Genomic DNA, 17412 nt, shown 5'->3' with positions numbered 1-17412 from the left:
TTACTTATAACGACGGTTCCTAGAGGAACCGTCTTTGAAAGTCGCGTAAATTTTTTTTTGAAAAAAAGAAATCACCTTTAACGACGGTTTTCACAACCGTTATAAGCCCATACCTTTTAACGACGGTTCCCAGAACCGTCGTGAAAAATTCATACCTTTTAACGACGCCTGTAATAACGACGGTTCTGGAACCGTCTTTAAATGTCGATTTTAACCGTCGTTAATTTACCTTTTTGTACTAGTGTTCATATCCCACCTCAAACTGAGTCGCCTCAAACCTACGTTAAACCAAGTCAGTTTGGGCTTAGGTCAAGTTGAGTCAGTCTGGGCCCAGATAAAGATGATTCGGGATGAGACCATGTTCATCAAAGTTGGACTAGGCTCATGTCGAGTCAAGTTTGGTTCGATTGGGCCTAAATGGAACTGAGAAAGATTAGGTCATCAAGTTTAACCAAGTTGAGGTGGGTTCGTGTTGGACCGAGACATCGAGCCTACATCGGGTCAGAGCCATGTCAAATTGAGTTGGGTTGATCCCATGTCAGGTATAGTCGAGTGGGCATGGACCTAGGTCGATTTGAGTCAATATGGGTCATTCAGTCGAGTTGGGTTTGGCCTAGGTTAGGTTGAGTCTAATCAGTGAGACCCAAGTTAAGTTGAGTTCGACCGAGTCTAGGTCAAGTCGAGCCTAGGTGAGATGGAGATGAACTACGCTAGGTCGGGCTGAGTTGATTTATGCTTGTGTTGGGTCGAGACATTAGGCCTACATCGGGTTGGACCCATGTCAAGTTGAGTTGAGTCGATCCCACGTCAAGTTGAACTTAGTCGGTTAGGGTTTAACTCGAGCCAATTTGGCTTGTTCCATGTTTAATTGACTTGGGTTGGTCCCAAGTTAGGTCGAGTCCGATCAAGATTAGGTTAGGTCATGTCCAGATTGACCCAAATTTTGCTGGGTCTAATCGATTCGAGCTCAAGTGAGATAAAGATGTACTCAGTTGAGTAGAGCAAAGTCAAGTCATGGTCGACTAATATATTAGGCTACATCTGGCCAATACCATGTTAGGCTAAGTTGGGTTGAATCCACATAACTTGATTAGGTCAATTCCATGTCAGGCCAATCTCACGATTGGTTTCACATTGGATTTAATCTAATTAACTTAATTAAATTTAAATTTAAATTAAATTGAAAGAAATCTAACTAGTTTAACCTAACTAAAATAAATTTGAATTTTAAATTAAACCTATCTTGATTTGAAGTGGACGTAGGCTTGATTTTGAAAAATCCAATCATAATAACCCTAAATTATTTTAGTTGTTGTTTTGTTTAAATTTAAAAAATAGAGAGGTATGTGATGAAATTTGAAAAGAAAAGTGGAGAGGTGAGTGTAAATAAATAAAGTGAAAAAAAAAACAAGAAAAAGAGGGATAAAAGGGGTGGTTTTGTCGGTTCACTACGGAGCGAAGACCGGATATGTATGGTGGCGCACACCACAACAGATCTTTAAATTCTTCTCCTTCCACGATCAATTCTCCACTTCTTCATCCATCAAAAACCCTAACCACATTCTCTCTCACCTCACTCTCCTACTCTTATCAATCTGTTACCCCCATGAGCTATCACATGGTAGATTCGATTCATCCTTCCCGCAACCTTAATCTTACTATCTGCAAATGTTTTTTTTGTTTCTACTTCACTTTTTTCCTTTCTTTCGTTACTCGCCACTTAATCTAGGTTTACCTAGCACCAAGATTATGACTAGGACCAAAAACCAACTCTCCTGTACAATTCAACTTATTTCTTCTCTGCTTAACGTCGTTCTTTATTTTCGAGAATCCAAAACACAGTGTTTTCTCTCTGTTTTCTTTTTGTTTTGTTCGTGAATTACCACCGGTAGATGTAATGCATCATCTGACGTCAGGTTTTCATAATTTAATATAAGTAGTTTTCCAAATCCAGTGACGCGTGAATAACTGTATCCACCTTTATCATGCTTTTTGAGGATTTTCCTTTGTGAGAGTCTGTCTTAAAGTATTATGGTACCTATGAAAATATTTTAGGGTGGCGTTTTGCTGTTTTGTCTTGTGCCAATGAATTTCACGGTGCAAAACTGCCTGCAAAACGACCTTTTGGTTGTTCTGGTATCTACGTGTGTGTGGAACTGCTGCAATTGCTCTTCAGCTGTACTTGTTGAACTGATTCTACTACTTGCAATTTTATGTTCTGCATTTTCTTAGATTATTGTGGAATTGTTTATCTTTTGTCGATTTTTTGTTCAGATATCTCCCATTCTATTTCTTATTGAGTTCTTCATGCAACAGAATAATGAGGATACACGTAGAGGTTTGAAAAGAAAGCCCCCATACATGGATCGAGGGCATGAACGGGGACCTTACAATATGAATTCTAGACCTTATGATAGGAACATGCTTCCTGATGGTGGGTTGTTGTATTTATTTATCTTATACACAATACAGACGAATTTGGTTGTCAATTATAGTCTATTACGTTGTGAAGATGTTGCTCGCTACTCTGATCTCATTCTACTGTATTTTCTATTTTGCTATTAGGAACTTAACTATATAAATTATGGAGTCGCTGTAAATAAATGAAGCTATAAGTTACCTTTGGCATTGGAGGGTTACTTTTTCCCTGCACTATCTAGAGTTATCGTGTTTTGGTTCAACTTATTATAGTGAGATAATCGGTTTTTGGTTTTTCTTCATAATGGCTCTATGAAAGAGATTTTTGAATAAGGGAGAACAATTATATTCCTCCAGAAAGTAATACCAAATGTGGGCCTATATGGAAGATGGTTGTGTATGTTAAATGTCACACTTGTGCAATACGAGAAAGATACTTTTGTGAAAGATTTAATTATAAGTAGTAGGTGTTGTGATATACAGGCATATTTCATGGCCTTTATTAGAGACTCATCTTTTATCTTTTGGCTAATCATTAGTCTTATTGAAAAATTGAAGTTGACTACATAGTTTGAACTCACTAATATTACATGTCACCATTGCATGAAGAAGACCTTTTTCTTTAACTGATTTGCCATTTTTTGTGTCTTATTAATAGATTATGTATAAATGGTTTTCTAATATGTTCTTTTGTCATAATTGGGTCTAGGTGTTGAGGATTGAGTTGGATATCGATCTTACTCTTTTCCTCATCTCTACTGAGAAAAAACACTACCACACGAAACTACATAGAGAGATCTCACCAAGATCTCACTCAGGGAATTAAAAAATTCCTCAACAATTTTATTAATGGATATCCCATTTCCATACATTAAGGTCCTATATATAACTTTTAATCACAACTAACTACCTAACCCATCAATCCTTAACAAAATGAATGGTCATGCCTATTTCTACTTATTACATTGTCCCCATCTTGTGAAGGCCTTGCACCTAAGGACCTTTGCTCCATACTTCTTGCCATTTTACATTTGGAAATTGCTTTTTCAATTGGAAAAACTCATGCCAAATAGCATCCTCTGGGCTCGTATGATTCCATGGACTGGAAGTTCAGTGACAACTTCATTCCTTTTTTTTAACCTTTGGTATAATATGTCTACATGTACCTCCTATTTTTAGATTGTGCCTCCCTACTGCAATGTCTGTCTTCCTAGTATGCCCTTTAATGCATGGAGAGATATATGCACATCCTCTTCGTGAACAACTTCTTCCCAATTGCCTAAGTTGCTTGCACCTCACCTGAATCTAGTTCAACCGTCCACCTCCACGCCACCTTGTGAACCAAAAATTGGCACAAAGCTTACCCCGTAGCTTGCACTTGTGCCTGTGACATCTATCCCATTGCTCATCACAAAATAGACATAGGCCTTTTGCAATTTTTTCATTCATTTCTTTCTTATTTGCATTAATTAGATTATAGACCTTCAAATTTGTCATTGAACTTGATCCCGAAGACAACCGATTGATGATGTTGAACATGGGTAATAAGAGTGGATCTTTGAATCTGGTTTGAGAAGGACTAGTTTCTTGTATTTCTTTTTTGGCAAGCTATGTAAGATTGTTTGGTGCTAGAAATTTTCTTTTCCAATTCTTGAAGTATATCATCCTGCAAGCGTGCTAATCTCATTGCATCTTGTGTTCATAGGGTTATGAATCCTCAAAGACTTTTCCAAGGAAGTGTGTAAACCTCCCTAAAGAAACTCACCCATTTCTTCAGTCGCATCACATCAACTCGAGCTAATAGTTTATCAAAATGCTCAAGCTGATCTAGTAAAGAACCTTGTTCTTCCAGTTTAGATAATTTCGCAATTGGATCATCGCAATTGCTTGCATCAAAATGACTTGCCACATCTTGCAAGATCTATTGCCACCCTTTCTTTTTAGTTTGGCTATGTCCAGCTTGCCACTCAATCTAGTAATGTCATTGCCACATGAATGCCTTACCCTCCATAGACAAAAGCAAAAGTTTACCACACTGATAGTTCAGAGTCATTTCATGATAAAAGAATTGTTCAATTTTGGCACACCACTCACAATAATTATAGCCATTGGGAAATGGAATTTGAGCATGCTCCACAATCTTGCTATTTCTTTGTTGTGGTCGTTCAATCAACTTGTTATCTTGTTGCGAAGTCTCCAACAACTTCTTGAGTCCCTCATTACAAACCTTTGTTTGTTGTCTCCATTGGTTTTGACTGACCAATACCACTGTTAAAGATTTAGTTGGATATCAATCTTACTCTCTTCCTCACCTTTATTAATGGATATCCCATTTCCATATATCAAGGTCCTATATGTAACTTTTAATCACATGTAACTTCCTAACCCATCAATCCTTAGCAGAATTAGCGGTCATGCCAATTTCCACTTATTACACCAAGCTACAATTTTATTAACAAAGTTGGACACCTTTTTAGTGCTCTTCATTCTAGTAATAACATTAGTCTATGATGTTGTGCTCTATTTTCTTTTATAGATTTTGATTTTTAGTTGATTGTATATTACAGGTTGGCTTGACTGCCCAGCACATGGACAAGAATTAGGACGCATAATCCCTTCAAAGGTTCCACTTGGTAAATCTTTCAATAATTACATTCCACGGGAAACATATACTCCTAAACAAGCGATTCATCAACAAAGAGTCTTAGGTCGGGAAGTAAGTACATCAAATGCACATTAATAAACATTTTCCTTTGATTAATATCTTCTACTTTGGAAATATGTATGTATTTAAGTACATCAAGGGAGACAATAGTATTGATGTGCGCAAGTTGCCAATATAAATAGAGAAGTCATGGGATGGATTTGTTTGAATCGTTTGATATGACTTTTTATCATCTTTTTTTGACTGAACTTTTTATTTTAACATGTTAAACAATTTTTCGTTTTATTGCTTCGCAACATTTAAAGGAACTTTCTATTGTTCACATATATATGTCACAATGCAATGTCCTTTACATGAATTTGGTGTAAATTGACATAAGACAACTTAGATTAAGGTTTAGGATTTAAGGAGAAAGAGGTAGAAACAAGAAGAATTTGAATAGTAGTATTTATATTTTGTACACAGAAAGATTAGTAATCACAGAAAGAGAAGAATTTGAAACATTGTGGGGTCTTTTACATGTTCTATCTGTTACCTAGATAGCTGTACCAAATATTGCGTGAATAAAAAACAATTTCAAGCAATTTAAGAGTATCCTTAAAAAAAGGGAGTATGTTTCATTATAGTGATTTTACATTGTGTTCCATGAACGAATACTTGTTTTCTTTGTAGTGTTGTGTAGAATGTGTTGCAACCAGCTTCATAGTGCTTGACTTTATGTTTTTTGCAGCTTGGTTTAGTGATTGATCTGACAAATACTACTCGTTATTATCCTCTATCAGATTGGACTAAAGAAGGAATTGGTCATGTCAAGGTAACAATATCTTTTCATCCTATTGTTTATGAAATGTTAATTGCAATTGACTTTAGATTTTCTATTTGCTTGTGCAGATAAGATGCAAAGGAAGAGATGCTGTACCTGATGATGAATCTGTAAAACAATTCTGTGATGAGGTAGCTCCTTTTTTCAGTGTTGATAGTGTTCACTGTTAGAACTTACGAGCATTACTTTTACTGATTCTTTTGATTAGTGCTCACAATTTGATAGTCAAGTATTGTCTTCTTGTTAGTGTTCCTAACAATGGTGGTACAGTGCTTGATATCTTACTTGAGGTTTTATGATTTATACTTGTTAGATATTCATTTTAGGTTCAAGATTTTTGCTCCCAAAGAACAAATGAAAAGAAATATATACTTGTACATTGCACCCATGGGCATAATCGCACAGGTTATATGATTGTTCACTTTCTTGTGCGTACGGAATCTATATCTGTTACTGAGGTGAGTAAATTTATTGGACAATTCATTGGTTTGTTTTCAATACCTGCATGAATTGAGTAATTAATGTGTTATACAATTTTGTGCTTGTTATCTTCCAGGCGATAAATAAATTTGCTTTGGCACGTCACCCAGGAATTTACAAACAGGACTATATTGACGCCCTGTACATGTTTTATCATGAAAAGAAGCCTGAAGATCTTGTTTGTCCTCAAACTCCTGAATGGAAGAGAACTTCTGATCCTGACTATGGTAGCACAACTGTCCCAGCTGTGGAAAATTATGGACACATTCCAGCACAAGTATGTCCACCTTGTTGACCTGGTTTACATAGCTTCTTAGTTATATGATTTGTTGTGCTTCCACTGGGTTGAAGGAACTCCTTACTTGGATGGATGCTTGAAGTGTAACTTACTTCCAACAAGTTTTTACGAGCACGAGTCTTCCATTTAATTATGTTTTATTTTTGTTGAAAAATATCTGGTATGGCCTGAAAATAGAATTGGCTTCACCTTTTGCATCTTTCTATTTTCTTTGTCGAGACTTAGATGTATACACTGATAACAGAAGTTTTTAGAAAGTGACTGAGATCAATATGTAGCCACTTTAATATTGAATTGTTTTCCTTCTACAATTCCATTTTTTTCTCATGTCTCTGCTCTGTTGAAATAGAAAATATGACCTGTTTTTACGAACCTTAATTCTGTTTACAATTTATTTCTGGGAGTTATATATTTATGTGGACTATCCTTATGTTTGGTTCGATCTTGTAGGAGAATATTGTCAGAAATGAAGTATTGACAAATGATGATATTTTGGGAGATCCAATTCCTCCAAACCAGCTGCGAGCGATGCAAGAAGTTTGTTATCAACTGCTCAAGTTGGGCACAGGGGTGGGTTTTCTGAATTGGCTTTTTTTTGTTGAATTTATATATTTTATTGAAAATGATTTAAACTCATCGTAGTTGAGATATAATCATATAATCAAGAATGCTTTTTTTTTTGGTATAATATGTTAAAAAAAATCGTGCATCACATGTATGATTTAATTTTCATAGGAATTAGTGTTTTGGAAGTAGCACCCATTCAGTCTTTTCCTACAAAATATTAGTATGAAGAGTCTAAATGTATATAATATAAGTACTGTAATGTATAGGAAATAAGTTTCACTTAAGCAATACTTCCCTGTCTTTCTATTTCTCTCTGTCATCTCCACCTTAAAGTCAATATAACTATTAATTTTACACAAATAAAGTTATGCTATCTAGAGCAATGGGTTGTATTTGATGCATCTCAATAAAATTCCAAGAGAACATTGAAGCCAAATAATTTTTTTATTCGGAAACATTAGTTTCTCGTGAATACACTTATTCCATTAATTAATTGCATTATTTTTGCTTTATTATCTCTTTTTAGGGAAGAGGACGATCGCAGTTTCCTGGATCACACCCTGTTTCTCTGAACAGGTCCAATCTTAATACATTTGATTATTTTGGTTTTTGTTACATTGAGTTATACATAACTTTAGAATGGACTTGGCTGTTCACTGAGATGGACATTAAAAACTACTAGGTCTTAGGAATAACTACCTAAAGTATGTGTTCTCTACCGTTACTTGCCTTTCAATTGTTTAATTGGATATATGCATTATTCATTGAAAGGAGCATCTTGTGCTTTTCGTAAATTTTGTTTTAACATACCTTTTTTTTCAGAAATTTTCAAATTGGCTGACATTTATTTCACTAAATTAAAAAAACCCTTTCTATTTTTTATTAGAGCTGATGGAGAAGAAGAATAACTAAGAGCAACATAACAGGATCTTTGTGATATATTATACAGAGATGTCAATAAAGAAGTCATGATTTCATACTTTCTATTGGTTTAATTTTGGGATGGATTATTTGTCAAAACCTGTGACTAATTTCCAAACATGTTGGAAGTTCAAATTCCAGATTTCCACCCTGTATATATTATAATTTAACTTCTGTCAACTAAACAAATTTTTGATCCTTGCATTTACATAGACATTCTTTTTTGTTTTTGTTAGTCCCACATCGACTAAAGATATAGTTCAATTATTGTATATAAGTAAGTGCAAATCTTATCTTATAGGTTGATTTTGTGAAGTTGAGTTAGATTAAAAAAGTTAATTTTTAAATTTTTTATGAATATTTTAAGATTTTATTTTAATATTATTTTGTATTTACAAAATACTCTACAAACAAATTGTCAAAGGGATCTGACTAAGTTGTTATAAACTCCTTGACATGTGTTTAATTCCTACCGATAAAAAATGCTACAATTAACTTCAAATTGATGTTTAGCCTAACAAACAAATTTGGCTATTAAGTTAATGGATGTTCTGTGATCAAAAGACATTTCTTAATTCTATTCTTTTTCAGTTTTTATGAAAACTGAACAAAATATTCATTTGATGCAGTTGAGTTTGAGCGAGGAGATTAATTTTAAAACTTGATTGTAAATCTAAGTCTTCATCTTTGTTTATTATCTTCGTTGGTTTTAACAACTTACTTTAGATCATTGTTTTCTACTTTTGCAGGGACAATCTGCAACTCTTGAGACAACGATATTACTATGCCACATGGAAAGCTGATGGGACACGATATATGATGCTGATTACTTGTGATGGATGTTATTTGATCGACAGAAAATTTATTTTCCAAAGGATCAATATGCGATTTCCTTGCAGATATTCAAATGGGGTATGTATGTTTATTCAATTTACTTTGTTATCAAGTGAGTTTTATCTGTCTCGGGTATTTGGAAGCTGTGTCTTGTCTTTTATAAATTTTGTTTTAGATTTATCTAAATGATAACTCAATTGTTTTCGATTATAATCTTTTCAAGGGTACACCTGAGAGGAATCACCACTACACATTACTTGATGGGGAGATGATTATTGACAAGGATCCACACACACATAAGCAAGAGAGAAGATACCTCATTTATGATTTGATGGCAATCAATAAGGTCTCTTTGACAGAGGTACACATTTATTGACAACTACAGTGTTGAGATATTATTGACTTCTTTCATGGTTTGTCTTACTCCTATTATATTATATAAAATAAAGAAATTTAAATGATGGTCTTACTCCTATTATTGAGTTGTTATATTTTGGGGTCAACTAAAACCAAATGTATTCCTAACAAGGTATTTGTATTTCAGTTAACTAAAGTATCTCCAAACAATCATGCAGTAAAATAAGCACATGTAAGCTTCTAGTTGGATTTGAAACTGCCTCTGAATTGGGGGTCCTTTTCTTAGTAAGTTTGAAAATCCTGGATCATAAGTAATCCTTATTTCTTTTGGATCCGGCTAGACAATGCAATTAGTGAAATAATTTAAATCATCATCATCATAATCAGAGAAGCAGTGTTTTGTTTATTAACTTGTAATTAACTACTACTGATACAATTAAATATCAGATACTTTTTAATATTTCTGGGAGTGGGTTTCTAACTTCCAATGAAGTCTGGCTGCTAATGTGTAATATGCAATGCATTCCAATGAGAGTATTTGGAAAGTTGGTAAAACCTTAAAAAAGGACATACTATATATACTAGATTACGTCCACCCGGAACCCTGTAAGTCCTTGGATTGTATTTTGTGCTTGGCTGACTTTTGACATGCCCATTTGGTCTAATACATGCAGCTGCCGTTTTATGAAAGGTGGAAATTGCTGGAGAAAGAAGTAATTGAGCCTCGTAACATGGAACGAGAGGGCCTTTCAAAGAATACAAATCCTTATTATAGATATGACTTGGAACCATTTAGTGTATGTATAATGATTATTTTAGTCTTCTATTTTCAGAAACATTTTCCAGTGGGATAAGCTATATGTTTATATTTTCGTATTTTTGTTTTAGGTGAGAAGGAAGGGCTTTTGGTTACTATCTACTGTATCAAAGCTCCTACATAAGTTTATTCCACAACTATCGCATTCATCAGACGGTCTTGTATTCCAGGTAGTAATTAGTGTCTCTAGAGGACTGAACCTCCCAAGTTGAGCTTGGATGTATAGGATAGTTGGATGAACACTTGTCTTGTAGGAAACACCAGGTGGTTGAGGATGATGTACTGAACAAATGCTGTACTAGGGAACAGTCTAAATTTCTCAGTTGTTTTGTCGCATGAGTCAATATCGGGTTTTGAGAAATTTGAATACTAATGTAGTTTTGGTTTATAAAGAATACTAACTGGCTGAGAACATATCACAAATATGCATATAGGCTTTTGGTTTATCTACTTGTTCATTGTTAATAGTGATGATTCTATCAGGGTTGGGATGATCCATATGTCCCTCGCACACATGAAGGTCTTCTGAAGTGGAAATACCCTGAGATGAACTCTGTTGATTTCCTCTATGAGGTTGTACAAGTACTTCTTCTCAAGTTAAAAGTTTATATTAGTTTATTTGGTGTTATATTCTTTTCTAATATGACAATTTGTTGACTATGCCTTTGTTGACAGGTGGGAGCTGGTGATCGTCCTATGCTTTTTCTGTTTGAACGTGGAAGGAAGAAGTTAATGGAAGAGAATGTTATTTTTAAAGGTTGTACAACTTGTAGACCATCATTATTACTTTATACGATCATAATGTAATTAATGGCATCATTACTATTTATCCAGATGACAGCTAATTGCATGAACTACCCGATTTTGGTCATATTTGAAATGCGATTGAAATATATTCATTCCATTGGCAAGACCCCCTTTACAATTGAATCCGTCTATGCTGGCTATAACATAATTCTCCTGTTACTTAACTTAATATCTGGAGAGGTGAAGCCATAATTTGATTTTAATTTTTAGCTCAATGATTTTCAGATGCATCAGACATTTCTTCTTATTCCGGAAAGATCATTGAATGCTACTGGGATTCCGGGGAGCGTCATTGGGTCTGTATGCGGACCAGAATAGACAAAGCAACTCCAAATGATATCAATACCTATAGAAAGGTTATATAATACCTGTTACACTTTTCAATTCTGTTATGCAATCTTCTTTTTAGTTGTCTATATTTTTTTGTTTAGCTAATTCATGTGAAAGACCTGTTGAACAGTTTTTTGTAAATTTTTTAATACAGGTAATGCGAAGCATAAAGGATAACATCACAGAAGAAGTCTTATTGAATGAGATCAATGAGATAATTTGCCTACCTTTGTATGCAGACAGAATACAAAGGGATATCAAGGCTCATCAACATATGGTCTCTTCAAGGCGCAAGTGAGTTATATAATAAAAGCTAAGAATGCCGAATGTGGTATCTTTACTGAAAGAGCAAGCAAGACTTCGGAATGAAGTACCAGCCCAGAAGCTGTACTTTTTTTGTTCCAAGAGATTGTATTTGTGCTGCGCCATTGTCAGCCTCGAGCATAACATAGGAAAGAAGCTTAGGTTCTATGATTTTATTTTGCTAACAAGATTTTTGCTTTGGTCGCTGTTGTATATTATCAATTTTGTCTATTATTTCCTTTATTTTTATTTCTTTATTTACAGCTTATCACAAGATCATAATGGAAAAAGGCTCAACAGAAACGGCTTTAACAGGATACAATAACTCAAGATTTCATTAGTTTGTACATACTTTTTCAAGCAACTTGTATTATATTTGACACATGATAGATGTGCTACAGATAACACATTTTTGTGATACAATACTGATGCTGTTGTTGAGATCTTAAGCCCGCAATTGAAGTCTTTAACTGGGGTTGACATGACGTGAGTAATCCAGCCTTACTTTCCCAGCTTCAAGTAGACTTGTAGATAGGGAGTGATATATGGTCATCATAATATATGAGATATTACAAAGACTTGCTCCACATTCATTTATTTTTTCCTGAGCTGTATCTTTTACGAAGTTATAATTTTATTAAATAAAAAAAGATGTATACATCTTTATCCGTATTGCTAAGGTAGTTTAATGCCACACTCTACACGTGTACTTTCTGCATGCAGCGTATGAAAATAGAACATTAGTTGCACTGCACCGACAATATTTGACATGGGTTTATGTCCTCAACGGTCCATCACCAACCAGTTTCTTTTATCTCCCTCCCGGAATCTTCAAAAAATGCCTCTTCCTTCTCTCTGCAAAAGGTTCTGGTTCTGGTTCTTGGGCATCTCCCTCTTGTTGTCTTTAACACCCACACTCCAAATCCCCTTGGTAGCCCCAATCTCAAAAGACCCCTCCTCCCAACTCTTCACAGTCTCCCTCTTCCTCAAAACCCCACTCCAGCACACCCCACTCCATCTCGACCTCGGTTCCTCCCTCACCTGGCTCCTCTGCGACTCCACCTACACCTCCTCCTCCTCCCACCAAATCCCCTGCAACACCTCCTTATGCGACTCCTTCCCCTCCAACGCCTGCTCCAACGACTCATGCGCCCTCTTCCCGGAAAACCCCCTCACAAGAACCACCCTTCTCGACACCGCCCTCATCGACTCTCTCGCCCTTCCCTCCTACGACACCTCCTCCCAGAGCCCACTCGTTCTCATTTCCGATTTCATCTTCTCCTGCGGCGGCGCTCATTTGCTCCAAGGCCTCGCTACCAATGTGGCCGGACTAGCCGCTTTGGGCCGGTCCAATTACTCCCTCCCGGCCCAAATAAGCACCGCATTGAGTTCCCCTCATTCTTTCTCTCTCTGCTTGCCCTCTTCATCCAACACAGGCGCAGCTATCTTCGCCTCCACCACCATCTCTTCCTTCTTCTCTTCCAAAATTGACCTCACTTACACCCCCCTCATCCTGAACCCCGTCGCCGACACTGTCGTCACCCACAACTCACAACCTTCCGATGAGTATTTCATAAACGTCACCTCCATAAAGATCAACGGCAAGGCTCTTCCGATCAACGGCTCCATCTTAACCGTTGATGAAACCGGCTTCGGTGGGACCAAGATCAGCACTGCGGAGCCCTACACCGTTTTGGAAAGTTCCATTTACAAACTCTTCGTCCAGTTTTTTGTTAACGAATCCTCCGCTTTTAATTTAACGGTGACGGAGGGCGTTGAGCCCTTTGGCGTGTGCTATCCTGCGGGAGACCTGACGGAGACAAGAGTGGGACCCGCGGTTCCAACCGTTGATCTGGTGATGCAGAGCGAGGAAGTGTTTTGGAGAATTTTCGGGGGGAATTCGATGGTGAGGATTGAAAAGGGAGGAGTGGATGTGTGGTGTTTGGGTTTCGTGGACGGTGGGAGCCGTAGGAGGAGTGCGGTTGTGATTGGAGGGCATCAATTGGAGGATAATGTAGTTGAGTTTGATGTTGACTCAAATAGATTTGGTTTCACCTCATCTCTGTTGCTTCAGGGTACCAACTGTGCTAATCTCACTCTCACTAATCTTACCAATCCCATTAGTTAGTTCCTTCTTACAACATGTACATCTGCTCTTAATCATGCTTGCAACTTCTCTCTTTATTTATTGCAACATTTTGAACTTTACATACACAAAACGTACCTATTGCTTCTCGTTCTGGCTGGATTTTTCAGACTTGACCTCAACCTAGGGGAAATAATGATTTTCCATACTAACTTATAACATATGTAACACTAACTCATATTCTCCCCGAGACTTCAACATACTATTTGTATATTAGATCATATATAAATTCACAATAAGATTTAAGTATTCAAAATCATCTATGAACAAATATTCAAAATCAGATCAAGTTACTCAAATATATAATAAAAATAATCTAATTCATCAATAAAAATCCAAAAAAGTGAAGAAAAAAAAACAATTTATTTAAGATATTTCATCTCTTTCTTAATCATTATCTTTGAAAAAAATACTTTAGTTGAAATTTATTTAAAGACAAGTTAACTTTAAGTTTTTTACATGAAGGTATGATAATTTTTTTTTAATAATACATATATAATCTAATATTTCTGATTATATAAGTTTTTTTTTATTTTTATAATTATAATAAAAAAGTATACAACAAATTTATGAATTTTAAAAAAATACTTTATTTATTCTTTTTAAATTAAAATCGTATTAAAATTGTTAGATATATTATTAGATATATTAAAAAGTTGACTTTAAGTCTAATTCAACATAACTCGTGTATGAGCCTATATAGGATGGTCTGGTAGACCTAACATAAATACTCGTTATGATAGTTTATAAATGATTTTGATACCAAACTTTAAATTTAACTCAATTTTATAAAATCAATGAGATTTACATTATTTATATATATATATATTATTATTTTTAGTCAATATGCTATTTTTAATAAAATAAAATAAAAATAATAATTAGACTCTATATGTCTCTGAGAAGTACATAGTATTTAATGACATTTACTTGTTCCTAATTTGCGTGAAGATATCTAATGTTCTTTCTCCAAAACCAAGTCAGATTGATGAGCATCTGTACTAAGCTTCCAAAAAAAAGATGATGATATTTCCGGGAAGTAATTAAGGTGAAAGTAAAGTTATTAATGTATGAGGGCAGAACAGTTTAGGATTTATGATTAGGTCATCTTCATATTGTGGGTCTCTTTCATCAGTTATAAACATAAGGTTTGTTTGGTTTAATAATAGGAAGTAGTGGGCTTCTTTCCCTAAAACATCTCGACTGCTTATTCAGCACGTTATTCTCTCATCCTCATAAATATTTTTGGTATTTCAAAAATGTCATTTTGTAATATTTTAAACTATAATATTTCAATTTTTTTTCAAATTCGTAATTAGCTTATGGATCATGTAATATATAGGGTTTTATATATATATATATATATATATATATATATTATTAGTTTCGAATTATATAATCTGAAAGTCTTTTTTAATATGAAATTAGCTTTCAGATTATGTAATTTAGAAGTCTTTTTTCATATACTTGTCTGGATTACATAATGTAAAAATTACTCTCAAATTCAGATTTTTAAATTATATAATCTGAAATATTATATTTTTTTTAAATATATTATTTGTAAACTATTTTTGAATTTAAAATTATTTTTCAGATTATATAATCTAAAATATAGGGTGATATAAAAAAAATAAAATAATATTTTCATGTTTTGTAATAGTTAAAAGAACATAATAGAGTTGCAGGAAGAAAGAATCAAATATCTCATACTCCATGAATCACATTCTCTCACACGGACTCCAAATAATAGAAGACCAAATCATAAAAGAGACAATAAGACTAGATTACCAGTACACCCTTAACTATATTTTTAAACTAAAACTTTATATTTATTTATTTTTCTAATATTTTATAAGTGTGTAATGGATATATTGATATTTAAAAAAAATAAAAAAATACTAAGTTTTCTTTTAATAATCTAGAATATAAAGAATATGTGCCTACACATTTTTATCTCTTTATCTAATTTAAAAATAAAAAGTGGAATAACTGATAACTATATCTCTTCCATCCAAGCATTTGCATATATACACACGCAAAGATACATTCACACAAAAAGTTTTCTATATTTAAATATTTGTTATAAATTTAATTATAGATAGGAAGTGATTCTATTAGTTAACTAATCTTATTAAAATAAGTTGTAATATATGATCTTATAAAGTTTGTTTAAATTTTATGTTAATCTTATAAAATGGATTATTAGATAACATTTCCACCCACTTATTTTACTAAATACTGTAGTGAGCGTGTAACCATGAAAAAAATATTGTAACAAAACAAACTTCTAACTAAAACCACCAAACTAATATTAGTAGAAGCTTTGTAGTACATTGAGTTGTGTAGTGTACTTAACATTTGGTACTTGGTTTTCAAATCCTGCCTTTTTCAGATGGGCCTCATCTCAAGACAAACGGTGCTACAACCTCTGTTTTTCCCCTGTTCCGGTGACAGACCAGAGTCAAATTCAGAATATGTTAGGTCAGAAAATGAGTCAAAAAGAATGTCATAGCAGACCACGTTGTTTTGTTATGATATACTAAACTGCTATCAGTTGGAATTACGTTGTCATCTTGAAACAATTGTGGGACACCATGAATGGTGATGTAACATGAAAGCTATGGTCCCAATTTTAACTATTTCGGTGCCATCATGCAATACTTCACAACCCACACAGATGCTACATCTTCACTTTGAGTCTTACACAATGTTATTATATACATGTGAGTATGTCTTGCGGACAGCAAAATAGATTGTTGTAAGCACATGTTACACGAAGGACTTCATAAAAGGTAGCGATTGATGCACTTGTGTTCTCCTTGGCAAGCCAAGTGCATCTCCCCTAAACAGAAAACATGTTCCACTAACTGTGTCTCATTCAATACCAAAATCATCCTCACATGCTCAATATAGAAGCAAATATATGAACCAAGTCTTTTCTTAAAGAGGTTTGCAATTTGTGTGTTACTTAATATTCACGAGTAATTTGATAGCAGCCTATAAGAGTACTACGATAAATCAAATTTCAATAAATTTTTATTAGGATAGAATTTGAAGAATTATGATAATATGTTAAAACTTTAAATCTAACTTAATTCTAAATTTAAAAGATAAAATTTATAATCACTTATATAACTAATTTTAACTTTATATTTAAGCACGAGAGATCTTCAATATTTATACCTATATATAAATGGATTATCCATTATAATCGTTTTTTGCTGTACATAATTTTTGTCTGATTCTATCCTTATTTATTATATCTCATTTTATTAATACAATGAAGTATTTTATCATTTAATATAAATTACTTAAAAATAAAATAAAATAAAATATTTTTAATTTTTAAATTAATATTAATGTACAGTTTTTATATGTAAACTAACTTTTTCACTATTTCTTTAATTCTTTATTTTAAGGTAACAACAAGAAGAAAGAGAGAGCATACTCTCGCCAATTTTTCAATAAAATCTCACATATAAAATAAAATAACCTCAAGTAAACATCATTACACTCAAAACTTTCAATGAAAGAAGAGGAAAAACTTGAAGAAGAAGAGAGACTTAAACTAGAGAAAAAGAAAACAAAATAGGTTGTTTAATTAATTGATCATTTTTCTTTTACATGTTAACTTTTGTCTTTCAAT

The 17412-nt window shown here is 33.9% G+C and overlaps 2 protein-coding genes across 4 annotated transcripts; both read left to right on the top strand.

Annotated features, from left to right (window-relative positions):
• Positions 1-1352: 1352 nt before the first annotated feature.
• On the top strand, positions 1353-12196 carry LOC137814200 (uncharacterized). 3 transcript variants are annotated; one of them, XR_011081613.1, is made up of 18 exons: positions 1457-1621; positions 2317-2434; positions 4986-5134; positions 5814-5897; positions 5975-6037; positions 6233-6364; positions 6463-6663; positions 7135-7254; positions 7778-7827; positions 8922-9084; positions 9230-9367; positions 10038-10160; positions 10252-10350; positions 10664-10753; positions 10856-10937; positions 11213-11343; positions 11472-11782; positions 11885-12196. XR_011081613.1 is itself a non-coding variant. In XM_068616793.1 (17 exons), exons 1-17 carry the CDS (start codon positions 1469-1471, stop codon positions 11613-11615), a joined length of 2040 nt encoding a protein of 679 aa, XP_068472894.1. In that variant the 5' UTR covers positions 1353-1468; the 3' UTR covers positions 11616-12196. The 3 variants fall into 3 exon arrangements, 2 of the variants coding, with proteins under 2 accessions (XP_068472894.1, XP_068472893.1); XM_068616793.1 differs by having other exon boundaries at positions 1353-1621; positions 11472-12196; XM_068616792.1 differs by lacking the exon at positions 1457-1621 and adding an exon at positions 2002-2178 and having other exon boundaries at positions 11472-12196.
• Positions 12197-12330: 134 nt separating this feature from the next.
• On the top strand, positions 12331-13868 carry LOC137814201 (probable aspartic proteinase GIP1). Its single transcript, XM_068616794.1, has one exon. The coding sequence runs from the start codon at positions 12390-12392 to the stop codon at positions 13746-13748; it is 1359 nt and encodes a 452-aa protein (XP_068472895.1). The 5' UTR covers positions 12331-12389; the 3' UTR covers positions 13749-13868.
• Positions 13869-17412: the final 3544 nt, after the last annotated feature.

This window comes from Phaseolus vulgaris, chromosome 1 (assembly GCF_000499845.2).
Source record: "Phaseolus vulgaris cultivar G19833 chromosome 1, P. vulgaris v2.0, whole genome shotgun sequence".
Taxonomy (NCBI): Eukaryota; Viridiplantae; Streptophyta; class Magnoliopsida; order Fabales; family Fabaceae; genus Phaseolus; species Phaseolus vulgaris.
This window is presented reverse-complemented; position numbering and strand designations above follow the sequence as displayed.

Excerpts from the sequence above, each read along its gene's own strand:
- LOC137814201 (XM_068616794.1), top strand. The coding sequence starts at position 12,390 with ATGGGTTTATGTCCTCAACGGTCCATCACCAACCAGTTTCTTTTATCT.
- LOC137814200 (XM_068616793.1), top strand. The coding sequence starts at position 1,469 with ATGTATGGTGGCGCACACCACAACAGATCTTTAAATTCTTCTCCTTCC. Across the intron at positions 5,135-5,813 it reads AAAGAGTCTTAGGTCGGGAA|CTTGGTTTAGTGATTGATCT; the intron begins GTAAGTACATCA and ends TGTTTTTTGCAG. Across the intron at positions 10,351-10,663 it reads CAGACGGTCTTGTATTCCAG|GGTTGGGATGATCCATATGT; the intron begins GTAGTAATTAGT and ends TGATTCTATCAG.